The sequence below is a fragment of the Dromaius novaehollandiae genome, chromosome 19 (genome assembly GCF_036370855.1).
Source record: "Dromaius novaehollandiae isolate bDroNov1 chromosome 19, bDroNov1.hap1, whole genome shotgun sequence".
Taxonomy (NCBI): domain Eukaryota; kingdom Metazoa; phylum Chordata; class Aves; order Casuariiformes; family Dromaiidae; genus Dromaius; species Dromaius novaehollandiae.
Window position 1 is genome coordinate 2210333 of NC_088116.1, and position 27499 is coordinate 2237831.

Consider the following 27499-nt stretch of genomic DNA (forward strand, 5'->3'; position numbering starts at 1 on the left):
CAGAGTCTCACCCCGAGACCTACAGCCACTTTCCCGGCAATGTGAGGGTCAGTTTGACTCTCTGGCCCCAAGGTCTTCCCAGACCGCAGAATATTGCAGCTCCTGCCTGCACGTCGGGGGGAGCCGGCCCGCGCTCATGTCTCCATCACCAGATGCAGCGAGTTCAGAGTTTGGGTGTTTGGTTGTAATTTCCACCAGTCTGGATGGTCTCCCCCCTGCATCTCACTTCCCAGCGCCTGTAACCGCTCAGCAGCATGGTGGGAACAAGCAGCTTGACACTGGCGTTAGCAGCAGCGGGGCTGGTGTGCCTTGCACGGGCGCCTTGCACGGGCGCAGGAGCAGGCGGTAGCCCGAGGCAGCTGTGCATGCATTTACCTAGCCTTTTCTTTTCCCCCAACAGCCCTATTACCATATTTAAATGCAAGTATGTCTTTTTTTAATTGATGTTTTAAGTAGCTTCGAGTCACTCTAGCCTAGCTGCTTTGTTCATTCCCCCGGTAGACGACCTGTAGCTGAGATGGTAGCGCTTAGTGGGCTTGTAGTCTGCCGATTCCTCTGGATCTCCTTCGCTCTCCGTTTCTCTCGTCTGTTTTTGCTTTCCTGTTGTCTCGGTTGTTTTTCTGTGGTTCTTCAGCATTGCAAAGCAGCTGTGATCAAAGTCGCGGAGCATGCCCAAGGGGCAGGTACCGTGGTAGTGACTGCCCCAGAGCTTGTCCGTTCTGGTACCAGGAACAGTCGGAGCTCCTCAAAGCCCGGGAATCCTCGGAGTGTTTTGTTGACTTTGCAGCAAGGGTATTTTGCGTTCCTGTTGCTACCTGGACCTTGCCACTGCCCTCTTAAAGTATATATTTAAAGTCAGAGTCTCTGGCAGATCTTTTTAATATTAATTAAGTAAAGAAACGAAATCTGAAATCTTGCTAGCAGCATTTCACGTATCTGTAACACCTCAGTCCCCCTCTAGCAGGGTGTATGTCTTAGACTGCCTTGATCTGCGGCTGTTTTGCTTTCAAAAGCTTTTCTTTCTTTCTTTCTTTCTTTAAATTACGTTCCAGTGAGTTTTTTCTGCTTGATCCCAGCAAATCTGTGATCTTGACACGAGGACCTTCTCCTGTTTTCCATTACTGCCGTGCCCGTAGATCAGCACGTTATTATCACTTGCAAATAAGCAAAGAACAAAATTCGCTCATTGCTTTGCGCAAGTGATCCGACCCGAAGCGTTTGAAAGCGCGGAGATGTAAGCTGGGCACGGCGCGTTTTCCCGAGCACCCGCTGGACTCCGTCTTCACCCTTCTCCTTTTCTCCACGGCCAGGTTTTCCGGCAGCGGCTTACGGACCAGTAGCAGCGGCGGCCGTGGCGGCAGCGAGAGGATCAGGTAGGGGGGCCGCGGAAGAGCAAACCCGCACAGTGCAGGGTCAGGTAAACGCGCTGTCGGTACTCTGTGTGGCTGCAGCTCGCCATCGTTCCTCTGGTTCCCTCGCTTGTCCGGGGGACCTGAAACAAAGCAGACGAAATTTCAGAACCAAACCCAACCCGAGCTACAAGCAGCGGCCACGAGGCCTGGAGCGCCTCGCAGGAGGCTGGCGTAGGGCCTGCCGAGACCCGGGTAGCTTTTCTGATTTGTTCCGTTATTTATTCCTTTATTCCGTTGGTTTATTTGTTCCTTTGGTTTAAATTCAGGGTTATAAAGGACACCCAAAAGAAAGAGAAAAAAAGTTTTCGTTTCTCAGGGAAAGTTTGCAGGGGGGGAAGGAGGCGGCGCCCGGCCACGCTCCGCATCCGGAGCCGCGGGCTGATGCCGACCCGGGCGGTCCCGAGCGCTCCGGCTGCGGATGCTCCTCCTAAAGAGCCGCCCGCCGGGAGCCCCGCGGCCGGGCTCGTCCTTCGGCCTCGCTGCCCGCGGCCAGGCCGTGCCGGCTCCTCGGGATGCCTCCGGCTCCCCGGGCCGCCTCCGTGCCCTCCCGCAGCCCCGGCTGCCTTTCCCGAGAAACGCCAAAGCTTTTCTTCCACCCTTCCGCAGACTTTCATTTTTCCCCTTAAGGGAAATCAGTAAATTGTTGCCAACCACCGTTACGACCTTAGGCTTTAAATTCCGATGAACACGTGAATTAGCGCTTTGCCGAGGCGGCGTCAAGCGTTCGGCACAGTCGCGGGGACCGTCCCCCCCGGCGGGCGCGGGGAGGACCCGGACCCCGCGGCGCGGCACGGCGCGGCCCGGCCCGCGGAGGGAGAATCCGTTCCATGCAAACTGGCACTGCTTGCAGGCTACAAAGGACTCTGTTCCCCTTCCGTCTTGTGGCATGTCGAGAGCCTAAGGGGTGACTTGCCAGCCTGGTTGTGGGGATGCCCGGTCCCCCCTCCTTCCTCACCGCCCCCTTAACCGAGGAAAACCAACCACTAAACAAGGAGGGAAAAAAAAGGGAGAAAAAGATTTATCTTGCCTACGATTTGGGGAAACCAGACTTCACTGTTTCTGCCTCTTCCTCCCGTTTCGCCCCTCAGGTTGTGTTTTACGTGCAAACAGACCTGGTGAGTTGCCCCTTAGCAAGGCACAGAGGGTTTGGCTGGATTAACGTTGCTTCCCTGGTTATCGTTATTTTTTTAATCGGAGTGCTTTTGGTGCCCATTACGACTGAACTGAGCATTGATCGATTCTGTGCCTGAAAATCATTTGTCTTTAATTTGAGTGTTTTTTGATTTTTTTCTTTCGTTGGGTTTCCTGTTTTGTTTTGTTTCTTTTCCCTTTTTTTTGTTTTTTTATTTGAACTTGCAATACGAAACTAAATCTAACCCTAAATTAACAACACCCTTTCTGGCAAGTTTAAAGAGCAGTATGGTGTTTGGAAATGTCTTTCAAGCCCCAAAATTGCCTGCGTGCCCAAAACCGGCAAAACCCCCAAACCGAATCAAAACGGCCCCCCACATGCCCCCCCCGAGCTCCCAAGGAGGCAGGAGGGTCGGCCCAAGCCCGCTCCGGCCGCCGGCCTCCGCAGGGAGCCACGCCGCGAGCCGCGGCCCTTCACGCGGGGCCATCTCCATCCCGCGGCAGCTCCCGAGAGGGGCATCGGGGCTTGCCGCTTCCATCCCGCCGTGGTAGTGAGTTGTGCTCGGGAGCGGGCGAGCACGAGCGGGCCTCCGTCGCCGTGCACGGGCCCGATTCATGGCAAGAAAAATGGCTGGGGTTTTTCTTGTTTCGTTTTTCCCTCGCCTTGCGCTCAGCGTCCTGCGTAAATTCGCAGCGAGCCCGGCGCCGATGCCCCGGCCGGGTGAGCGCGGGGTGCTGCTCCGTATAAATCACCCGCCCAACCCGCATCCCGAGGACGAGGCAGGAGCGGAGGCTGCTCGGCGCTGACGGGGGATCCGGCCCCATCCGCTCCCGTCGGCTGGAACGGGGCTGCCGGATCCCTCGGCTGCTCTGACAGCCTCATCCATTCTTGTGGGGTTTTTAATGAATTGGGACCTGAGCCATGGAAAATGAGCAATCTTAAAAGCCTGAGTGCTGCAAGCTCCTCCTAGACAACTTCACTATCAATGTCACGTTTCTTTTAAATTCACCTGGCATGTTTTAAGTGTAAAACATTTTTTTGTCTCGTAAACGCTTTTTTTAAAAGAAAACCATGCGGGTGGGGGGACATTTTTATCTTGCATTTGCATGGGAGGGATTAATTTGGAAGGAAAGCGAAAATCTGGCAGGAAAGAGGGTTGGGGTTTTTTTTCCCCCTTCTGTTTTGGTTCACCGACAGTCTTAGATCTGTCCAGTTTCCAACCCATCGCCATCACCTATTCCTCCTCCCCGATGACCGGAGACAAAAAAGACCCCAGCCAGAGCCGGAGCCCCAGGCGGCAGGGCCGGGGCGACCGCGGCGGCGGGACGTGCTCCGCTCCCGGCCCCGCCGGCACCGGCCGCCGCTGCCTTTGCACCCGGAGCCCCCGACAACCCCTTACTGTGCTTTACACTTGCCAGCTCTAACCCACCCAGTACCGCGAGCTACTGACCTTGATGGTGAGTGTGAGCAGTTATGTTCTGTTGTTTTCTCTCTTGCTTGGTTGGGGCTGCTGTGAGAGAGGGTGTCTCTGAGGCATACTTTCCGGCCTCTCTTACACTCGGACGTGCACACCTCCTCTCAAACACTCTTCTGAGCGCCCTCAGCGGGAAGGTTTGTCCACACCTATTAATCCTCTCTCCGTGTCCAGCTTCTTGTTAGTAGCAGCTGGTTGCATGTTTTTTGCTTGTTCGGACGAAACGGTTCAAGAAACGACTCATATCAACTCTCGAGAAATGTCTCTATTTTTTTGTACACTTTCTTTCTTTTGATGTTTTTATTAATTTCCCTTACTTAAAAAAACGAAACACCTGTCGTCCCGTAAAACATTTCACATCTCCCCTTGCCTGTTCTTAGAGTGTATGTATCTGTGGGATGAACTAAATGCATGCACTGTAGTAGTCGTACTGGTAGCAGTAGATGTAGTCGTAGAACATGCATTGGTGAGTTGATATTACAGGTATCACCCACTTGCAGTAGCGTGGCAGTCAAAAGCAGAGCGCTGGCTTGAACGAAAGCGTAGGGCTGTCAGCAAAGCAGAGAGCTGCTAAAGGCTTGGATCCATAGTACCGCATTTGTTAAATCCCACTATCTGGACGTCTAAATTGGGACCTGGCTGTAGGTAACCTACACCCTTCCTTTACGAGAACCCGCACATGCTGTTACGCTGATAGCAAATTTGCCATATATTTTTTTTCAAATTAACCCCCCTAGGAATTAAAACACCGAATATAACTATATTCTGTTATTTTTATTTTGTATTTAAAAAGAATTTAAGACCTTTTAAAAATCATTTTACAATCATGGTTTCTCCATCAGCCTGTTACTCGTCCATATTAGCCCATAGACTCATCGTTAGCACTTGGAAAGCAGTTGTGCTATACGCCGATCACTCCATTGGGGATCTAAAGAACGCCATGTGTGTGCAGCAGCTTCCCACAGATGGGCCTGAGACATAAAGCAATTGTTTTTAGGTCATAAACCTTAAATCTTGTTATGCAACAGAGACTCTGAGCTAGTGGTGGTTTGTATTCATTGCCATGTCACTGAGCTTAAGGGAACATTTTTGGATTGAGGTTTAACATTTCATAAATATCGGCATTAGGAGGTCCAAGACAAGTTCATCATCTTTGCCGCTGAGCCAACAAGCGCCTTCGCCCCTCGTGCCCCGCTTTGTGCGCTGAACTTTTAAGGGTCTTCTCCGAAGGAAGCTGTAGTCAGTAAGTTTAACAGATGGCAATCGAGATGCTGAATTAGGCTGCTGTTTGTTCGTTGTATTCGGTGGGCTGTCGGAAAACGCCCTGCTGGGAGCGGGAGGGATGCTGGCGGCAGGGCCGGGCTGTGCCCACGCGCGGGCTGCCGGTGCACGGGCTGCGCACGTCCCGCTCCGCTGCGCGCCGGCGCGGCCGGCCTCCCCGCCCTTACTTCAGCGGCTGCTTTCAGGGGAAATAAAATACCCAGAATGGGCTTTCAAAATGTAATTAAGAATTTGTATCCGCTCCTTACCTCTAGCAGAACATAAAGTAAATCACCCAAACAACTGCCTGGGTGGAGGTGACACGGCGCGCGCCCGTGCCAGGCAATTCGAGCCGCCCGTATTACTTGCCTTATTGCTGCGGAGGAGCCAAAACACTTATGCATTAAGGGGGAGAATAATTTCCCCCTTCGATCTCAATCTGCCAAGGAGATGGGGGACCCACTGCTTAATGTGCGAGGCATATGATGAAGTGAAGGATGTATCTAAAAGTTAGCGGAGCGACAAATTGCATGGGGCTTAGGAGTCCTTGTCTTACACTTAAAGAAGGTGCTCTAAAAATTTAATCTTGCCATTAAGCACCCATAGTGTTAGCAAATTACAGCCATAAAAAGTGGGACGACGGTCGGTCTGCGCGCGTGGAAGGAGAGCAGCCTGCATCAACACGCAGCAGTGTTGCAAGGAGAAACATTTCAGAGATGCAGCGATGAACCAATTTGGGATTTATACGGCCCATTGAGAGGGCTCCCTCGTGGCCCAGCAGCTCGGATGGAAGTGCTCTGCTTCTTTTATTTTACTATATAGAAGTACATAAAATTTAAGCCGAGCGCTGTAGTCTCCGAAGCCGGAGCCTGACAAATGGACCCCGTGGGAGCAGCAGGCCGGCTGCGGTTCCCCGCTCGGCTGGAGCAGCCGGGAAGGAGGTGCGGAGCTGGCGGCGGGCTCTGCCCCTCGGTGCCACCAGGCATTAGGGGCTGCACAAGATTTCATCCTGTGCTGGGCTTGGTGGTAGGGGAAGGCTGCGTTTGCACGTGTTGCAGCAGGAAAGCGCAGCCACTTCTAGTGTGGTCACAGAGTCCTGCGCTGATCCCAGCTGGTTTCATACCCCTTGCAAAGGGGGCACGTGCAGGTGCTTTCCAGAACTGGGGCTACACACCTTACCTGTTCCTCTTATTTTACTGTAGGATGCCATTTGGGGGGTTTTTAAATCCTTGAGGGACTGAACTTCCTACTGTGTCACATAAAAAATTCACTAAATTTAGAACAATTTGGTGCTGCTGTTGTTAGGCCTCGACCGCAGCTGCAGTCGGTTCACAAGGCTCCTGGCTGCAGCCTATTGCGGTTGAAATTCGTCAGCTTCAATCAATAATTTTGTAATAGAAAATCTTGTGCACTTGATAAATCATCTCCAGTGCAATTAGTGACCACCTCTGAAGTACAGGCTTAAGTACAGAGTAAGTTAATCTTTAATGAATTTATTAGCTAACTTTTAATAGTCTTTTCAGTCCGTAGGGTTATTTTCAGTGGGGAAACACCCTCGCACGGCGACGCTCCGGCTCCCCGGGTGCCTCTCGGGCGGTGACGGGGCGCAGCCTTGCTCCGTGCCGGGCCGGCGCGGTCCGCGAGCCCGGGAGCCGCGGCCAGGCACGTTGTGCTCCAGCCCAGCAAAGCGCCGAATGGCCAATTATCAGTGTTTGAGTTTCTTTTTCCCCTGTGGAAGCTGAGGGACGGAGCTCTGGGTGGTTGTAATTAGACTTTATTTCACGCAAGATGCAGGTGAGTCGTTGCAAAGTTTGCAACCGGGGCCGTCAGCGTGAGGTATCCGATGCAATGATATAGTTAAGCACAGGAGCCCGTCTCATGCGTTTCGGTCGCTAAAGCGTGGCACGCACACCGCGCCAGGAGCGACTTCCCCGGCTGGCCGCGGGAGCAGACTGCTCCCCATCAGTGCAACCGCCTCTGAACGCGATGCTGTGCATGTTTTACAGACATGCGATTGTGAGTATTTTCATGCTGATTCTATCCCAAAATGCTGTAGAAGTAAATACATACTTACAGCTGTTTTTTCTTTCTCTCTCCTTTCTGAGATTGAAGAGAGACAGTGGCATTTTCATTACAGCAGATGTTGGCACACATCTGGCTCTGTGTTAGCTGGGGGAGCATGGTAAATTAGTAACAGCCAGGGAACTCAAAACTGGTGGTCAGGTGTATAAGCTTGAGCTATTTAAAAATAATAAATCCACTCAGCTGGGTCTTTTTAACACTATTTCCTGATTGTTAATGCCAGAGAGCGAAGCCCAGAGCCTTGTGCCCTGGAGGACTCTGTGCAGACTGCTCTGGGTGTCCGTGTAGAGACCCCCCCGTAAGAGATGCTAGCTGGCGGCGGTGGAGCAGCGAGTGGGGGACACCAGCAGCTCCCGCGACGGCCCCGACGCTCGCGTCCGCGGGCTGCTCGCCCCTGGGGCTGGCAGGACAGGGCTGCTTCCTCCGCCGGGCCGGGCGTCGAGGGGGCTCGCCCGGGACCCGTGGTTCGGCATCGCGCAGCCCTCCTGGCGAGACCCTGCGGGGCTCGGTGCGCGGGAGCCCGGCGCCCACCTAGGCACTGCCCGAGCCGCTCCGGCGACTTAAAATATGCAGCGAAACAAAGAGCCGCTTTTGTTTTAATTTTCCTCTTCTTTTGTCTGTTATTGTACAAAAGGCTTCAATTTAAAATTAACAGGAGTGATAGCCAGTTAATGCGTTACAGTGGGAGGCCGGAGTTTCTGTTGCCATGGCAATGGAGTTCGGCTCATTTGTTTTGTAGATGAGTAATTACTACGCAATTAGAGTAGGCTAAAAATAAAGGGGCCCTTTGTTCCCTGTTACTCATTAATATTAATAAAAGACCTGTCCGGGCTGTGGTAAACAATTAATGCAGATGTGGCTGCCCATGGTAGAGGTAGCAACAGATTTCTTATTGCTCAGCAAGAGGTGCCGGTGCCGGAGAGCTCAGCTCCGTCTTCATTTCACGTAGAAAAATTGTTCGAGCTTTGTATAAGCACAGAATCACGAGCGTCGGCCGGTCGGATGGACGGTGATAGCTGTCGAGGCTCAGCGTGCAGGCACGCTCGCGAGGTGCAGCACGGGGGTCGGATGCCGCAGAGCACTGGGCGCCCTCGGCACCCCTGTGCCGCGCGGTTCCCGCAGGCAGATGTTTGCATTAGTAATACTCCGACGCTGAGATGAGAAATCTTCTCATTTTTCCTGCCTCGTGTCGTGCTCACTGGGGCGGCGTGCAGAGGGGCACGTGGGGGCACCGGGCCACGGGCTGGGGGATGCCACGGCGTCGGGTGCTGCACACCGGCAGGGCTGAGAGTTGGTAAAGAGCTTGCTTGGGAAATCTGAACACGTTAAAATATAAGTGTATTTCTGCTGAAATGGCTACAGTTCAGTACATTACAAACACTGAGCGAAAAAAGAGTGAAAGAAGATAATCCTAAGCATTTACTGTGAAGTATATAAAAATTAAAATACATTAGATTTTAAATTAGCTTCAAAACTGGTTAAAATGACAGAGAAACCTGTTAGGAAGATGGCTGAGGGGACAGAGTTTATTTACCTATTTGCTTGTTGCAGCTTCGCTAATGAGCGTCGGCAGCTTGGGGGGAGGAACTGCTCGGAGGCAGAGCACGGCCACCAGCGCGACCTCGGTGCTGAGCCAGGGGAGCCGGTTGGGCTCTCGGTGCTTTGAGTTGGCCAACTCAGTGCCCAACTCTTGGTGCTTTGAGTTGGCCAACTCAGTGCCCAACTCTTGGTGCTTCGAGTTGGCCAACTCAATGCCCAACTCTTGGTGCTTCGAGTTGGCCAACTCAACGCTCCCCATGGCTGTCGAAGGCACTGTGAGTGCTCAGCACCTCTGGAAAATAAGATCGATAAGGTGGAACTTTGCTAATTGGCAGCAGAGGCATCTGTGTGCCCCTGCCATAGGGAATTTCCCTCGCCCAAAAGTGACAACACGGCGGATGGGCTTTCCAAGGCTCCTTGGATTTGGTGGGAGGACTCTAAGTCTGCAGCTTCTGCTGGCCGGCTCCTTGTCCCATTCGTGGCCTCCCGGCTGTGCGGGGCCATCTCCCACGTGCAGAAGGGCTGAGGCACGACACGTCCCCAGCCACTGGTGCCTCCCGGCGTGGCGCTCGGCTGTATCACGAGCAGCTTCAGCGGTGTCCACTGCGGAGAGAAGGGAAGGTGCCGGTGGGAGATGGAGGAGGCTTGGGCAAGGGGGGACGACTGCAGAGAGATGCAAACTGCCTCCCTCCCAAACTGTTTAACTAATGGAGGGAAACGTAGCACAGCCTTCGTAAGGTCGACATTTGTTTGTTGTTAAGGATCTAATTAGAAACATGAGAGGGAGCTGAATGGCTGCTTGCTCGGCTAATTAGCGACATGCACGAAGACCACTTTGAACTTCAAGGACACAAAGCTATTAGCGCTTACATCAAAAATGGATTAAACTTCTGTGCTTTTATAATGATTAAAGATGAGCTGCTCGAGAGGAAATCCTTTTGTAAGGCTGTGACAAGAGCTGGCTCCCCCATCGCAGCCCCTGCAAGCGAAGCTTTGTGTGGCCTCCGTGTCGCGCTCTGCCCTGGTGCGAGAGTGACACCGTTAACTCGCAATATGGAAAATGCGATTAGGAAATAAATATTGATTGTTTGCAAGAAATCACACCTCAGCTGGAAAATGCATTTATTTTTCCTGGTACGTAACTGCGGAACTGGGAAAAGCCGGGCTGGAATACGCTGAATTCTGTGTCCTTTTTTCTGCAAATCAGCGCACATCCGCAGCTTCCCGACGTGGCCGACGGCGCGGGCAGAGGTCCCCGTGCTGCGCGGAGGAGGGAAGGCGCGGGAACTGCGGCAGGAGCAGTTGCCCCGGGATCGCAGCTGTAATTATCGGGCGGCCGTGGCCGGCCCGGCTTGTCACAGCTTGGCTCGCTGCTCGAGTGGCCCTGACAAGCGCTAATAACCGTCACCCGCGCGGAGCCCGCTCCCGGCGCTGGCCCGGCGCCGACGGAGGTGAGCGGTACCTTCCTCGGCGCTGCCGAGCCGCGGCGGCAATTGCCGAGCGGAGGAGCCTGCTCACCACCCCCTGCTTTGAGTCGTTATCCTGGCGATATTTTGATGTGTGAAGCCATTTCCGAAGGGGCTGCAGAGGCAGAACAACCTTTTAAAGTGTGACTGCAGATAGAAAATAACGTGCAATAGTACCTTGTTGCGGCAGATAGCTGCTCTCGGTGCCTCTCGGTCTCATCACCGCTTATTTCACTGATGATCCTGACAGTTGTTTTAGTTTGATTCCCCCCGCAGGGAGGGACGGCGCTTCCCGCTGAGTCCGGCTGCTCCCCGTTACGGGGCCGCGTTGGGGCCAGGCGAAGGCAGGGCGGCTGCGGGGGGATTTTCCCCAGTCAAGATTGAACTCGTTGACATAGGAAAAACGTCTCTAGCTTTTATTACTCGCAGGGGAACTGTGTCTGCTGTCAGCTCCTTACGGCGGGGCGTTTGCTTTCTAAGTCCGCTTGGGAAGACCAAGAGTTGAGTGCTGCACTGTGCGGGGCTCCGCGAGAGACTCGCTGAATGGAGCCTCTAGTTGTGACACTTCGGGGTTACTCGTTTTTCTGGGATGTCTCGCGCTTTCTGTTTCAGGTACTCGGGAGCTGTTTGTACATCATTAGTTTCCAGAATAGCCGCATGTTTCCAGCTCATCATTTTTGAGACATTTTTCAGCACGAGCATTGATCTGAATTTGGAGCGTGCAGACACAAGCACTACCGTGCGTAAAGCCAGGTACAGGGGAGCAGTGCTGCCGAGGCTCAGCCCGGGTAGAAGCGAGCCCGCTCGTGCCTCTGACCATAGCCGTGTGCAGCCGGTGGTGTATCACACGAGCCTGGAAGTTAGCATTAATTCTCACTGCTGTGCCTGCGCACTCTTGTCCCCTGAACAGGCAACCACGAACCAGCAGCGCTGACATCTTATGTCAGACGGGCATTAATTTGTGCATACAGCCCTGGGTAAATCGCGTCTTGGCTGTCAGCATCTCTGAAAAGCCGGGTACAAGCCCCCGCTAGCTTCGGCGCTGAGTGCTCAGAGTTAGCTGTAGTCAAGGCATCTGTAAAATGGGTGCAGCGCTGGCTAGTCGTGTTTACGAGGCTCTGTGCACTGATGACTTGAGCTTTGTGAAGATTTACAGTAGTCCATACTGCGCCTGCTTATTCAATATCTCCGCAGCATCCTGCGGCTGCCGGCCTTGCAGCCCCGCGCGGAAGGCGGTTCAGCACTGGCCAAGGCCCGGGAAAAGTCCTTCAGGGCGGCCCTGAAAAATGGAGGTGGCCAACATCTTCCATCCCCTGCAGAGACAGCAGAAATGTGCCGTTGCTGCGTCTTCCCCCCATCCGTAGCTGGAAGGAGGGCTCGGAGAACCGCGGCACGTCGCACGCCACAGCCCCCGCGTCCCCAGCACCCCGCGTGCCCCAGCCCCGAGCATCGCTGCGGCATCGGCTCCCGCGGGCTGGCAGATGATGTTTGCAGCACGTTACATGAATTTTTCATAAAGATAAAAAAACAGCCTAATCTTGTGAGCTTTGAGTCTTGGTAGTGGGTAATGGCTTTGATTTAAAGCATTTTGTCTTAATGATAGTTATATTGAAAATTTCCTGCTGCTTTCGAGCACGTGTAGTTATTATCATAAACATCGACGGCAGAAATGCCTGCCAAATTGCGCGTGGCTGCTTATGGCAGAGGAGAGTCATCCCGAAATGAGAGCGCGGGAGCAACAAGTCGCCCAAGAGCCCGTGCGAGCAGACGGCCCCCGCCGGGGCGCGCGGGAGGGAGCGGGGAGGGCTGGCAGTCGCTCTCCGGGCAGGTCCCTTGGCTTCATTTTCTGGCACCGGGTCCCCACTCCGTCCGCCCTGGCTCGGGCGTTGCCGCCAGCCCGGCGCGGGTACCCGGGTGCAGCTGCACAGGTAAAGTGACTTCTCCAGCTTTATGTGTGTTTTTAACTCTAGGTTTGGTGCTGGGGTCCCTCGTCTGGGCCCGGGAGCGGCGATGTCACCGAAACTTGGCATTACTGCGCATTAAACGTGGGCTGTACGCTGCATGCAAGCCCCGCGTCTCCCCGTGCAGCGCCGTGCGCTTCGGTGGTGCTCGCCGGCTGTTTGGCGTCGCGGCGGGCGGCTTCTGCGGTGCCCGGAGCCGGCGCGGGCGCCCCGTGTGCAGTGCATGGAGCAGTCCAGGCTGCGAGGGGCATTTCTGCAGCACCCGCGCACACACCGGCTGTCGTCGGGTGTTGCGTTGGGACGTGTCTTACGTGTGCGTTGAGCGTGGAGCGAGAAGGCTCTGCTAAAGGAGCCCAAATGAGCTAGCGGCGAAATGGCCTTGCTGTCTGGAGGTTACTGATGCCTTTTCAAGTTCTCTCCAAGTCTGTTGCAGCAGAAAGACTTTCCCGCGACGCTCCTGTTAGGAAACGCAGCTTGGGCAGAGGACGTCCCAGAGGTGCTTAAGGAGCTGGTCTAGCGAGCTTGCGTTTCGGTCGCACCGCGTGCCTCCCGGAGAGAAACCCCGTGTGCAGGAGGTGCTGCAGCCCGCGGCAGGGCCCAGCAGCGTTGCAGGAGATATGGCAGGGGCCGCGGCGTTGCAGGAGATGCTGCTGGCGTTTCTTTCCGCAGGCATTTCTTTCCGCAGGCGCCTGCCCGGGACCGGGGTGCGTGGGCCTGCAGCAGATAGAGGTTGGTTAGCGGCGGCTTGCAGATGCATCTAACCCTTTCCGCATCTCTCCCGACTTTTGCCTGGTGCAGGGCTTCGTGGTGGTGCTCGGGATGGCAAACTTTGCCTGGAAGAAAGCCTTACGTGGGAGGTACCAGGCTGCAGCGCAGAGCCGCAGAAATGCCCGGTGCGGGGTGTTTCCCATGCAGCTGGTTGGTGAACTGGACCTGAACCTTTCAGCGCGCACCGAAAACGGGTGCTTCGACTGGCGAGACCCCCTGAGAGCCGGCGGTCCTCCAAAGGGGAGGAGGTGGCTCTGCCGACCCGCCGGCAGCGCTGGATCATTCGACCTTGTCCTTGTGGCAGAGCAAGGTCGCAGGAGCTGGTCTCCGCTGGGCTGGTCCCTCTGCCGGGACCAGGGGCAGCCTGGCTAGGCCGTTGCTCCCGAGCACCTTCGGCCGGCATCAGTTAGGGATGGTTCATTCCCCTCTCCTGGGACAACGTAATCCCCAGCTGGTTTGTCAGCAACGTGCTTCCAAACCTCTCCTTCCCCTGATTATTTCCATTCTGACCCCGGGACGTGAGGCGCTGGGGAAAGCGTTGGAGTCGCCTCAAACCGGAGGCGTTGATCTGAACGTTGCTGATGCTCGTGGCAAGGGCAGGTCTCGGAGGGCTGCTGCCGGCTCGCGGGACTGAGCCGACAACAGGAACGTTGCGATGGAGAGGGCTCTCGCCAGAAAGGCTTGATTTTTCTTTGTGGATTGAAACAATATCCAGAGCCTGGAGGATTTTTGGTTTTTGTGCTTTGGTTTCATCTCAGATTATTCACGTTTGTTAAATAAATTTGTTTCCAGGTATTTCAAAACACATCACACTTTTGCATGTCAGGAAAGCCATTCAAGGTCCCTTCGGTGTTGTTCCAAAGTCGTCTGAAAGCCGCGTCCAGCTCCGGGTAGTGGAAGTGCCGGTGCTGTGAGAGGACAGACATTCGGCAGAGCATCGTGGCTGAATGAATCGTTAAACCGAATTAGCGCGAATCGTCTGAGACGCGTTCAATCTCCCTGTGATTGAGAGCTTTTCTCTTTCGGTTACGGGGTCCGGAGCCAAGCGCCAGCTCGGCGAGGCCTTGCAGGAGGGTTCGAAGCTCCTGCGCGCTGCGAGCCGGCCGGCGGGAGCGTTAAAAAATCCATCGGCAGATGGAAATTACCTTCTTCTTCCAACACGTGCCCCGGGCAGAAGGGTGTTTGGGTGAGCAGTCGCCAGCGCGTTTTGGCCGCGAAGGCCGGCGTCTCCGGCCTCCCTGGGGTGCAAGCGGCTCCCGTCCCTCTGCTCCGGCCAGACCGGACAGATCCTTCGTGCCGCTCTGCAATGCTGCAGTAGTTGGTCGCCATATCTTGAAATTAAATCTCCAGGCATCGCACGTGGCCGCGTTCACCCTGGCCACACCACGCCGCTGCCCGCGGTGGGCTTGGACCTTGGCCTCGACCCGAGCTTTGATTTTCCGTTACGTCTTCCCCGCGTTTCTAGGCGGGAGCTGCGTGTTTCGGGGATCGCTGCCACGCTTGGTTGTTCCAGTCTGGGGTTTTTCTTGCCCTCTGCGTTTTGGCGTCTAAACCGCGTGTCCCGGCGTCCTCTTTGGTCCTGGGCAATTCCCGGCAAGACCCGGCAGCCGGGAGCCTCCTCTGCTGTCCTGCCCTCGTGGCGGCCGCTGGCTTTGCCCGAGCGGCTGCGCTGGCTTTTCTGTGCCACTTGCCAGCAAAACCCCTGTCTGTTTTATTGAACCAGACGGGAAAAGAGAAGGGGGGGGAGTGCTAGCTTACGGTAATGAAGGGCTTTCGAACATCTCAGCAGGATATTTTTCTTCATGAGTGAGAAGGCCAAATGTTATCTTGACATTTAATCTTTAATAACAAAAAAATGGTGCTTTGTTTGCCAGCGAATTCCAAAATAATCTGTTTACTCGCTCATGCCTTATTCCTTTTAACTCGCTTGCTTGGATGACCTACTTACTCCCCCCGCCACCAGTTGAGCGCCGCGTAAAATCGGTTATTTTATGGAACGCGCTTTCCCGTCGGCGCAGGGGCAGCAGGTGCCATTTGGGCTTTTCTCGGCTAGTTTGTTCGTTCACCTGGAAGCAGCGCGTGCGTTGGGTGGGGACGGGGACGGGGACGGGGACGGGGACGGGGACGGGGACGGGGACGGGGCGGCGCAGCAGAGCCGGGCTGATGGCAGCTCCGCGGTGCTGCCCCGGCGCCGGCCGAGCTCGCCAGCCCCTTTCCGCGCGCCCCGAGCTACGTGGGAAGCTGAGCCGAGAGGAGAGGCCTGGGGAGGGTCTAGGATGGGCCCCGGGCCCGCGGTGATGCCCAGGAGCAGGTCGGGGCTCCCGGGCGCCGGCGCATCCCCGGCTCCCGCGGCGGCGGTTTAGCTGCAGCTCCAGCACAGCCATTTCCATCCTAGCCCGCTAACGCCTCGCGCATCGAACCTTCTCATGAACGTCCCATCCAGGTGTGACTGAGGAGTGCCGCAGCCTGACCATCTAACATGCTCCAATACCTGCAGTTTCCTCTAGCCTCATCCTTACCTACATTGTTTCTCTGTCTCAAAAAAAAACCCACATAAAAAGGGAGGAAAAATCTTAAGTTTTCTTTTACTTCCACGTTAGGAGGTGAGTTTTCATACACCCTCTGGAATTCTTTTTTTGCTTTTGATCTTTATTTATTTGTTTAATTTTGGTTGATGTCCCAAGCATGGTTTTGGAGACGAAGGTAGGTCTTCGCTCTCCAAATCAAAAGGAAAAAAATTAAATAAAACAACACTCTCCTTGGTCATATTAAACAAAAAACACTCCAAACTGTTCCATTCCATACCATTTAAAGAAAAAAAAAATTAACTATTGAAATATTTCTACAGCTCACTGATTTAAAAGGGCGGGTTTTTTTTCCAAAAGTATCGAATGGATCCAAAAACAATTTTTGCTAGATGTGACCGAAGTTATTTATTTGCTGTCAACATTTTAATATCAATATTACCACAATGTGTAGTCTCAACCTAGTTCCTTTGTAGTTTGCATGGGATGTGAATGCTGTCTCGGCGTGCCCAGACCTAGAGAACTTGTTACTACTGCATGAGCATCAAGTCAGATGTTGAAAAATATCTATTATATTTTGTGATAATTTGGTGAAAATGAGCACCTACAGTCTCTGGTTGCAGTAGTGTGTTGAATGATTGTTTTTTTCTTTTATATATATTCATATATATATTTTTGGAGCTCTAAGCTTCGTAGTAGTCCGGGCTGACTATTATTGAGTACTTGCTCTCCTATCGCATGGCCTTGGTTAAGTGTTAGAAGTTGGGCCTAGGCTGTTCATTCTAGTGTTTGGCTTTGTGATAACGGTGCATGCCCGGCGTCCGGCCTCATACCCAGCTTTATTCTCTGCACACCAGTCTTGAATAGCTACAGTGCTCAACCGAATTTTGGCGCGCCCGCTTCCCCGGCAGGCTCCACGCCAGCGCGGCCAGGAGGCTTCCCCGGCGCCAACAGCCCGGGGCCCGTGGCGGACCTCTACGGCACGGCCAGCCAGGACTCCGGCGTGGGCAACTACATAAGCGCGGCCAGCCCCCAGCCCGGCTCCGGCTTCGGCCACGGCATCGCGGTGAGTACCGGCGCGCGGCGGGCCGGGGCGGGTCGCGCGCCGCGGGTGCTGCCGCCAGCATCCTGCTGCCCCGGCTGTAGAAGCCTCTATGTTGAATTTAACGAGGGGTCGGGCTGGCCCGGCGGGGGGGTTAGCAGGAGGCGCCCCGCTTGCCGCTCACGCCTAACCCCTCGCCGGTCCCCGCGTTGCTAACGGTCCTGGCGATCTGCAGGATGCAAGTAAGTCGCTCCCGTTTCGTCGCCGAGCCCCTGGGAAAGCGTTTCGTTAGCGCTGCCTGGTTCTGTAATCTCACTAATGAGGGGCGGTGGAGATCTGCCTAACAGCACTGCATGCCGGTGTCCGGGCTGCCTCGTTTTACCTGTGTGCGTTAGCATGAATGTGTTGGACCTCCGTAGCGGCTGTCACTCTCCGAAACACAAAACCAGCAGCGAAAAGGGCTCTTGTCCTTCCGCCGATACCACGATGAGGAATTGCTGTTTGCTCTCTCCTCTTGTAAATCGAACACGTCGGAGCGCAGGGCCCTCGCCTGCGGTTCCTCTCGCGGAGCAGAGGGTGCCGTGCTCCGAGCCGGCGGGGAGCCGGCAGTGCAGACAAGGTTCCTGGAATTGGGCGATGCGATTTTTATGGCACCAACAAAGAGTACACACACCCCCAAAAAAACCCAACTAAGCGATCTTTTGACTTTCATTTGTGCCCTCATGTCCTTGGTCTGTCCGTCCCCCTCCGAAGGTCACCTGCAGGCCTGGAGAGCCCCTTTGGATCAATCCCCGTGTGAGAGGTGGAATATTATTATTCTGCTAAGAGCAGCATCAATTTAAACTGCCATCTGTCACCACTTAACACCCCTTATTCCCATGTTTACCTAAAGAAAAAGACCTATATGTTCTTGAAGACTTGTGCGCTTTGACCACAGTAGCATCCTGTTTTTTCAAGTAATAAGACACAAGATACAATTCATGGTGTCCCCATCTGTCTGCACTGTTTCTTCAAAGAATTACTTTGCATTTGACCTGCAGATTGGCAGCCTCCTAATTTCTCCTATCCCCCAATAACTCTGAAGAATCCAGTAGCCTTTTTTAATCACACACACACACACACACACACACACACACACACACACACACACACACACACACACACACATTTAACACCCTCCATTTACTAACCCTGGTTTAAAAATAAACAAAGGAAGACCCAAAGTGTGTGCTTGGCCCTGGGAATGAGAAGGTGACGGTCTCGGAAAGGTACCTTCGAGTTGAGCCCTCAAGTCGTTGGTGACCCGAAAGCTTTCTGAAATACATATTCATGCTGGCAACACAGTCTTTCAAGTCCTTTGATAATTTCTTGCCAAAATTAATAATCATCTGTTCCCATGTATAGAGCACTGATGAACTTAACAATTGTGCAATTTTAGGGACCTTTGATTGCAACGGCTTTTACAAATGGATACCATTGAAACGTTACACATGGTTGGTTGCCATCTCACTTGGAGGTATTACCGTATATACCATTTGTACTTTGTGCTGAACTACCATTTCCCTTATAGTTACTTTAAGTGAACAATTTTTATTCTTCATTTCGTCTTTCCTTGGCCTTTAATCATTCCTTTTTGTGATTTATTTTACTTAAATCAATCTCAGGGTGGGAAACTGGAAAGCAGATCAGGAGCCAGCACCTCAAGAGCCGGTTTTCTGTATTTGTGATGCGTGGCGCGGTCACCTGGAGGCTTAAAGGCCCCCAGAATCATTGGTGATCCCCGAAACCTTGGGGGCCACAAACGCGTCTCGCTTGGCAGCACCGCCGCGAGCATCACAGCTTCGCTGCGACTGCAGCGGTCTAAAAATAGACGAGCCCCACTGCTTTATTGCAGAGAAAACCATCATTCTTAATTAAGCGCTGTACCAAATATTAAAGCTAAAAGATAACATTGTAACTAGTAACCATAGAGCAATTATCAAGATTAAAAAAAAATTAAACCTAAGCAAATTAAATTAAAGACATTACCTGAGTAATGCATCTCTGGATCGCTGCCAGTTTCCTACCCTTTGAACTAAGCTCGAGTTAATTAAATGTTTAAATTTTTTTATTTTTTTGGCCTTTGGCATATTCATCTTTGCAAACAAATATTCTTACACTGAGAGTAGCTTAGATTGGAAAAGTCAAACAATGAAAACCAGAAGTTCTGCCCGCTCCGTCACACGGGTTCACCTTACCGGTCCAGGCACACGTAACGTACGGGACGAATAGTGTTTCCCCGTCTTTAGCTCAGCATTACACGTCACATGTTTTACATTCAAAATCAGTGTACGAAATTAGAATTGCAGTTAGTCGTGGGGCTGGGAGCTGGCCAGTATTTATGGAAAACATTTGGAGGCTTTAAAGAGTATAAAAATAGATTTATATGTAAATACCGGTGGATAAAAGTTTTGTATTTACTCTTCATCTACCGCTATACACACACGATTACCTGAAATTGTTGCATGGATTGATTCGGTCCACCAAGTAATTTTTTTTACGGGAAAGAAGAAAAATGCCTAAGCGCCCTTGCTCTCATCCCCGCTCCGATTTGCATGTATCCGTGTACGTTCACGGGTCGATTTGTTCGGAGCCGGCAGGCTTTCTGGGCCGTCAGCCTTGGTAACGACACGGCGGTGTACAGAGCATGCTGCAGATTTATGCCGAGCATCGTAATTCAAACTAATAACGCTGCAATGACGGCCGCGTTCATCAGATTAATACGTTATAATCATTTTACACTTACCACAACACATCAAATTGTAACCATCATTTACTGGCCAGCGTTAGAACTCCAACCATTAATGACTTAAAAACAGAAAGTGCTTTTAATGTTGCTCAATACTAATTGAAATAGATTTGGAGGGGAGGAAATGAGCCTCATTATTAATTCCCCCGGGGCCGCGGAGCGCGAGGGTTTGTCAGCGGCGGAGCAGCCCTGCGGCCACCGCCGCCTGCAAGGGGCTGCGCGTCCAGGGATGCTCCCGTGTGTCCTGGGACGTTCCCGCGTGTCCTGGGATGCTCCCGCGCGTCGCGGGACGTTCCCACATGTCCTGGGATGCTCCTGGGCATCCTGGGATGCTCCCGTGCATCCCGGGACATTCCCACGCGTCCTGGGATGCTCCCGCACATCCTGGGACGTTCCCGCACATCCCAGGACATTCCCACGCGTCCTGGGATGCTCCTGTGCATCCCAGGACATTCCCACGTTCCCAGGCGCCGGCTCTTACCTTTCAACTACTTTTGCAGCATTTTTGGCAAAAAAAAATGACGCTGGCTTTGCAGAAGCCTTGCCGACGCAGACGCCGCAGGAGCTCTGCTCATGCTTTTGGCGTATCAAGTCACGTTTCGTTGTTCCTAAACGATGCTAATGCGCAACTCGAAAAACAAGCAAACAGCCCCAAACGCGGCCCGCGAGGCTGCTCAAAGGGGCCTCCGGGGTGCCGGCGCGGCTTTCCCTGCCCCGGTATTTGAAAGGTAAAGCCGGCGGCTGCACGGTGCCGCGGGGACCCCGCCGAGCCCCGGCCGCGGGCTCGGCACGGCGCCTTTCTCCGCGTCGTCCCCTTCTGCACGGCGGAGCGGGGAGGCGGGCGGGCGGGCGAGCATCCCTGCCGCGACCCTCACGCTGCCTCTCCGCAGGGTCTCTCTGGATGTCCGGGCAAGGCTGGGCGCAGCTTCTGAGCGGCCCCGCGGTCGGGCGACGCCGTCGGACCTGCAGCACTACATCATCCCCGACCACGCGAACTGGAGGTGGCACTCCGCGGACTTAGGTTGTTTAAAATCTCTCTCATCATCTCATGAATCTGCTGTACTATAAAAACAACAGCTTTTAAAGTATGTATATAAAATCCATTTCTTGTTCGTTTTATTTTCTCGATGGGTTTCCCCCCACCCTGCCTTTTTAAGCCTGTTCAAATCACATTTTTTCGTAGCGTTTTGACATAGTCTCGTAGTCACGTAGCTCTGATTCTTTGTGTACCTAGCAAGAGCCTAACCATAGTGTAACTGTTTATATTAAGAGTTTTCTTTCTTTTCTTTCTTCTCCCCTCCCCTCCCTTTTCCTCTCGTTTTATGTAGTCGTTGTTGCTTAGAGGACGCTGAGATGCTCCCGCGCTTCTCAGCCCTTCGGTACCGATCGGGGCGCCGCGGCGGCGGGCGTTTCGGGAGCCGAGCGCGCGCGCGCAGCGGGTTCGCTAGCCGGTCTTTGCGTTCGTGGCGTCTTTGTTAACCTGATTATATCTATTTTCGGCAATAAGGTGAGGACGGCAAAATGTTGCGCGTCCTTTTTCTATAAGTGCTTTTTTTCTGTTGAAAGAGGTGATATAAGGTTTTTTGAAATTGTGAATTCTGAAAAAAAAAGAATACTGTAAATACAATTCCATTAACTACATATAAACTATTAAGAAAGAGAAATACAAACTATTTTTGTGATGGAGTCAGTGTAAGGCAGTTTCGCTGTTAAAATGGAAGAAAAAAATTAAAGTTTTAAACTTTTAGATGAACTGCCAGAGCTGGCCCATAGGTGTTAGATTAACACTGTTTAGCTTGCTCCGTAGGTGTGTTAGACCTTCGAACTGTCCTAGCGTCATACCAGCATATTATCTAGTCATACGTGCACAGCTTACAAAGTACGGTCTAGTTATATTTTTAATTTAAAAACTGCTTTTCCCAAGACTGAAAAAGGAGCTACGGTTTTACTATTTAACGCATTTAAAGTTCAAAGCACACCTTTTTTTTTTTTTTTTTTTTTTTAGTTGTTGTTTTAAATTAGATCAACTTGCTGTCCAGTCATTTCAGCTGCTCTGGGCATCCTACAAAGCTCTGACGGGGAAGCGGTCCCTCTCCGGGGTTGAACGTGCTGTAGGAAGAGCGGTTTTAAAGCTTGCATTATTACCTTTTTTATCCATTATTTTCTGTATTAACAAATTAGGAAAGCAACTTTGTTTTTTGGGAATACCTCAGTGCTACAAGTATCACCCTAGAAGCAACGGAAGATTTTAATTTATTGTAGTTGTAAACAGAATTTTAAAAAAATAAAGTATAAAACATCATTGCACTGTGACTGGTAGGGGAAAAACTGACAGTTTCCTATTTGCACATGTTTAATATTTGGCTGTTATATATATGGTCCTCTGTTGGGGGAGGAAACTTATGAAGGATATTTTTTAATTTAATTTTTTTAATATTGGTAAATAGGCCTGCAACAGCAAAATAGAAGTACAACACGGTAGGTGGCATTAAGAACATACTGTAGTGTGGATATATTTCTTCTTTTTTTAACGTAATATTGACAAGTTTTATTAATATTTTTTTAAATTGTTACGTTTATAAATTTGGTACTTTAGGTACAGCCAGTATAAGACACTGAATGCGACATTTGTTAAAAAGAGCTGCTGCACTCCTATTTTTGTAAATTTTACTAACAAGTAGACTAATGTAGACGTTCAATAGACAAGGTAGAGCAAGGCATCTTTAACAAAAACAAGGCACCATACTGCTAACCGAAAGGAGAAAACCTTGTTTTTCTTGTTTTTAAAAAAGAATCATGCTTTTTTGTGTAATATTTTAGGTTTTTTTCTTATTTCAGAACAACCAGGTTTAAGCAAAATGCTGGACGCTTTTTAAATATTGAGACTTGATCAAGTAATAAAAGAGATAAATGAAACAATTCTTTAAAAAATAAAAACTGAAAAAAACAACAAACCAAATTCCCTGGCCGTCGGTGTGTGGGTCGGGGGATTTTTTATCGCTCTTTTGTCAATGTTGATGATGTACTGTACTACCGGTTGCTTTTCCCCTCCATCCCCTGTCACCTCATAGGCGATTCTGCGTTGATCATTGTTGTCTGTTAATAGTGTATAAAATGGCTATCTTGTACGAGTGCTGTCCTGATGCTAGTGTAGTGAATCCCCCTCTTTCTCTCCTCCTCTTCTAGTACATATTGGTAGGTGTATCGTAATTAAGGTTAAAAATTTAGATGTAGTTATTCAGATTTAGGACCAGTAAGGATAGAACTTTCTCTTATTTAAGGAAAAAAAATGCTAATAATTTTGGGAAGGTTTTCCTTTTCTTTCTTTTCCTGTTTTCTTTTTCGTTTGTTTTCTTTCTCTCTCTTTCTTTTTTTGCTGATCTGATGCGGTTTCAACTAACCAAAGGTCTCACATTGTTAAAAATGCTGGCAAACTCTTAAGGCATTTTGTAGATCCCCACCCTTGACTTTGAAAAGGGGATGTGCCATACTACCTTAAATGCTAATGCTAGATATGCAAAACTGGATTTTTTTAATTTATTTTTTAAAAGAGGGAGGCACGGTATATTAAAACGATTTTACTAAGAGAAAAAAAATATTTTTTTAAGAATGCTCAGAAGAAATTGCTAATCTGTGTGAATATGTTTTAGATGTTTCTATACCTTTCGAGAAGTCCCAGTGGCCCATAGCACAATGTCGCGGATGCGGTATGTTTTGACGTGGCTGCCTAGACTGAGGTTCACGTTAGTCCCCCGCTCAGCTACGAGTCCATTTCGAACGGGGGTTTTCGTTCGTTTGTTCGTTTGGGGGTTTTTTTTACAAATTTTCGGCGCAAAGGTTCGGCTGCATCCTAGTTTCAGTGGCGCAGGGGGAGCGCGGATGGGGCGGACGTCGCCCGTCTCCTTGCGCAGCGGCCAGAGCGCGAGCGAGCGCGCGCCGGGGTTGCGGCTGGTTGTGCGGATCGGCACCGGCAGCTCTGCCGGGAGCCCTGGAAATCCGACCGAATTCGGGTGCGCAGGGAGCCGTCCCCCCCCGCCCCCCCCCCCGCGCCCCCAAACGCGGCAGCGACCGTCCCCTGCGCTCGGCTTGACCGAAACGGGGCCGCGCCGCCCCTGCCCGTCTCCCCCGCTCCACGGCTGCCCGCCTCGCGTGGGCTCTGCAGCTTGGGCTTTAAGGTAGCATGGCTCGCGGCGGCTGCGCCCGGGGCACGCGGCCCCTCTCCCGAGCCCTCGGCTCGCCGGTGACGGCTGGCGATGACCACCGGCCGGGCGATGCCGGTCCCTCCCGCCGCCCCCGCCGCCGCTTCCATCTGCGGCGTGCACGAGGGCTGGCGACTCCGGCCACAGGCACCTTCCTCTTCCCTTTCCGCCGTTCGCTCGGTGCAGCGTGATCAATAATGAAGCAATATAGTTTACTACGTTTTTACCGAAGGCCAGCCGTGGTTATGTACGATATTGCATATGAAACTGTTTACACAAACACTAACTCATAGCTGTCTTTTATGCTATGGAAATGTCTCTTGGGTGGAATTTTCTGGGTTTCTTTTTTTTTTTTAGTGTTTTTTTTTTTTTTAAGCAAAATAGCTCAAACAGAAAGCAGAGGTTAGCTAAGCGGAAGAGACAGATTGCATCGAAGACACGCGGGCAGACTCTGTGATCTGCGTACATACACTGTAGAGTTTCATACGTGCAGAATCGAGTTCAAACCCATTTCTGTGTGCGAACACTACACGAGGCGATTCTGTGAGCTAAGCAATACTTTAATACTGTAATAAAAATTTACCAAAAAGCTGAAACAAGTCGTTCGCGGAAGCAGGCCGGGCCCCGGTTCCCAGCCCGCCGGGGCGTGCAGCCGGGCGGGAGCGTCGCTGCGCATCGGTGCGGCTCCCGCGCCGGCTCCCGCGGCCCCGGCGGGCAGCGAGCCCGCGTCCTCCTCTGTCGTACCAGGTCCCAGCTCCGTCAGTACTAGAGTGCGAGTCTAGCGTTTCGGGTGGTCGTAAATGTACCTAAATAAACTATGGCACAGTGGCAGGCCTAGCCCTTCCTTTTATACTTTAGTATGAACTGATGAGAACTTTGGTAGTGACTTTTTTTTTTATATATATACATATATATATGTATCTATATATATCAAGCATCTTTCAGGTCTCTGTGTATGGCTTTCTGAAGCCCTGTTGTAAAATACTATGTGGATGGGGGTCTCTCACATCACAGATGTGGAAAGTATAATTTTATATTTGTATTTTCAAATAAATAAGTTTGTGAAAGGTTTCCATCCTCTACTGTGGTCCAGAAATCAATGTGTTTGTCTGACAAAAAAATACAATAAACTGTTTTGAACAGAGCCGTGGAGTCCTGTCGTTGGGGCGGGCGGCCCGGGGGGCGGGGAGGGGGGGGATTGGAGGGAAAAGAAAAAGGGGAGGAAAAAAAAAAAAGTGGGCAGGGGGGGAAAAAGGGGTGGGGGGAAATCGCCCCAAATCCCTGGCTGTGCCAGGCACCGGCGGCAAGCCTCATGGTGCCGGTGTGGCATCGGGCAGCCTGGGCACGCACAGCTGCTCGCCTTCCTCCCTGGGAGCATCCTGCCCTGTCCAGCTTCTCACCCTCCCGGCAGCGGCTGCCTCCCGCCAGAGGATGGGCTCACTGCCGCGGCCGGGACCGGCCGACCTGTTTCCTTTTTTTTTTTTTTTCCTTTTTTTTTCCCTTTTTTTTCCCCTTTTTTTTCCTTTGTTTTTTTTTTTTTTTTTTTCCTTTTTAATCTTAAAGGCTCATGGACTTGTGCCCTGGGTGGTGCTCGGTTCTGCCCCCCCCCCAGCCCCAGCAGAGCAGCAGGGGAGCTGGGCGGCTGCGGGACCCAGCACCGGGGGGGCAGCTGATGGCAGCGGCACCCGCGCTGGAGCCCCCCGAGCCCCCGCCTGCCTCGAGCGCCGGGGCTCAAACAGCAGGAAACGCCGGCAGCGGCTGCCACGCCGAGTAGGTGCCCTGCTTTTATTTTGAGAGAGTGCACGAGAGGGCGAGAGAGCGAGAGAGAGAGCAGGCCTCCTCATGCATGTGCAGATAGATAGATACAGATATCGGTATATACAATTATATATAATCTATTCTTACTATATATTATTATTATATATTTTGTAGAGAGAGAATATGCGCAAAAGCACATAACATGCATATATACTTACATATGTACATGTGCATATATAAACACACATATACATATACACCTATACATACGTGTGTGTGTGTGTGTATGTGTATATATACACGCATGTGTATATATATATGTGTGTGTGTATATATGTGTGTGTATATATGTGTGTATATATATATACACACACACATATATATATATATACACACACACACACACACACATATATATATATATATACACACACACACACATATATACACACATATATGTATATATACATACACACAGACAGGGCACACCATGACGCCAGCCCTTTCCCGGGTGCTCTCTCGCCGTGCGCAGCCGCATCGGGGCACCCACGCCGGGGGGGGGGGGTTGGCAGATGCTGCTGCAAATGCCCAGTTTCAGTCCCAGCCAGTGATTTTTCTTTTCTTTTCTTTTCTTTTCTTTTCTTTTCTTTTCTTTTCTTTTCTTTTCTTTTCTTTTCTTTTCTTTTCTTTTCTTTTCTTTTCTTTCTTTTTTTTCTTTTGCCCCTTCTTGCTGGGTTTCGCCCCACAGCCCAGGCGGGGCAGGGCCCGGCGCGGCGCAGCGGCAGGTCGGGGCGGCGCTGGCTGCCGGCTGGGCGCTGGAAAGCAGTCAGCACATCAGCCCCTTAATGGGATTGCTGATTAGTGAAGCACCGAGGGAAAAATTAGATTAGGAAAACAAATGAAAATAATTTAGGAAGTGCTGTTTACTCTTGGTGGAAGGCGCTGCCATCGCGAGGGCTGCAGGAAACAATTTGACTTCAATCCAGAAGAAAAGGAGCTCGGGTCTGGAGTACATTAGTGTGGTGGGAGGCCGGGAATAGCAGCCACTTAACCCTGTCATTCAGCAAACATTAGTGACTTATGAGTGTATTATGTGTGGGGTTATGTGTGCTGCGCCTGCCCGGAGGCCTGCTCGAGCCGCGCCGGGCTGGTAGCGGGGGCTCCGGCAAAACGCAGATTTTTATGCCAACGCCGAAATAAAAACAAGATTTTCGCGTTCGCCTCCCAGCTACTGAAATCAAACGGCAGCCAAAAGCAGAGCTGTAAAATAAGCAAAAATTTCCCTTCCCTGTCAAATTAGTGCCCCGATAAAGAAAACAAGGGATATAAATGTGATTTACTTCCCTTTCCTCCTGTCATAAACGTTTACGGCTGAGCCGGAACGGCGGGTGCCGCAGCGGCCCACGCTCGCCGCTGGCTTTGGCAGCGTAACCAGCCCCTGCCCGGGGCTGAGCCGGGCATCGAACGCGGCCGAGCCGGGCAGCGGCACCGCGGACCATGGCCGGGATTGCGGGAGGCAGGAGACAGCAGCGCTGCGGGCTGCCAGGATGCCCTGTGTGCCGGGATGCGGGATGCCCTGTGCGGTTGGGATGCCCTGCGTGCCGGGATGCAGGATGCCCTGTGCGGTTGGGATGCCCTGCGTGCCGGGATGCGGGATGCCCTGTGCGGTTGGGATGCCCTGTACACTGGGATGCCCTGCACGGCCGGGATGCCCTGTGTGCTGGGATGCGGGATGCCCTGTGCAGTTGGGATGCCCTGTGTGCTGGGATACCCTGCACAGCCGGGATGCCCTGCGTGCCGGGATGCGGGATGCCCTGTGCGGTTGGGATGCCCTGCGTGCTGGGATGCGGGATGCCCTGCGCGGTTGGGATGCCCTGCGCACTGGGATACCCTGCACAGCCGGGATGCCCTGCGTGCCGGGATGCGGGATGCCCTGTGCGGTTGGGATGCCCTGCGTGCTGGGATACCCTGCACAGCCGGGATGCCCTGCGTGCCGGGATGCGGGATGCCCTGGGTGGTTGGGATGCCCTGCGCACTGGGATGCCCTGCATGGCCGGGATGCCCCGGCACGTGCGGTATCGCCAGGTCGTTAA

General features: G+C 52.2%; 1 protein-coding gene across 5 annotated transcripts in view; it reads left to right on the forward strand.

The window, feature by feature from the left end:
- Nucleotides 1-24792, forward strand: part of MSI2 (musashi RNA binding protein 2) — a 238171-nt gene extending 213379 nt beyond the window's left edge. For 3 of the 5 annotated variants that reach the window (XM_064523071.1, XM_064523075.1, XM_064523072.1), the window contains 4 exons: nt 1311-1373; nt 16477-16685; nt 18100-18177; nt 20340-24792. In XM_064523071.1, coding sequence (XP_064379141.1) covers nt 1311-1373; nt 16477-16685; nt 18100-18141 — 314 coding nt within the window. In that variant the 3' untranslated portion in view covers nt 18142-18177; nt 20340-24792. The remainder of the gene's footprint in view (nt 1-1310; nt 1374-16476; nt 16686-18099; nt 18178-20339) is intronic. The other 2 variants (XM_064523073.1, XM_064523074.1) reach the window with 2 other exon arrangements.
- The last annotated feature ends 2707 nt before the right edge of the window (nt 24793-27499 follow it).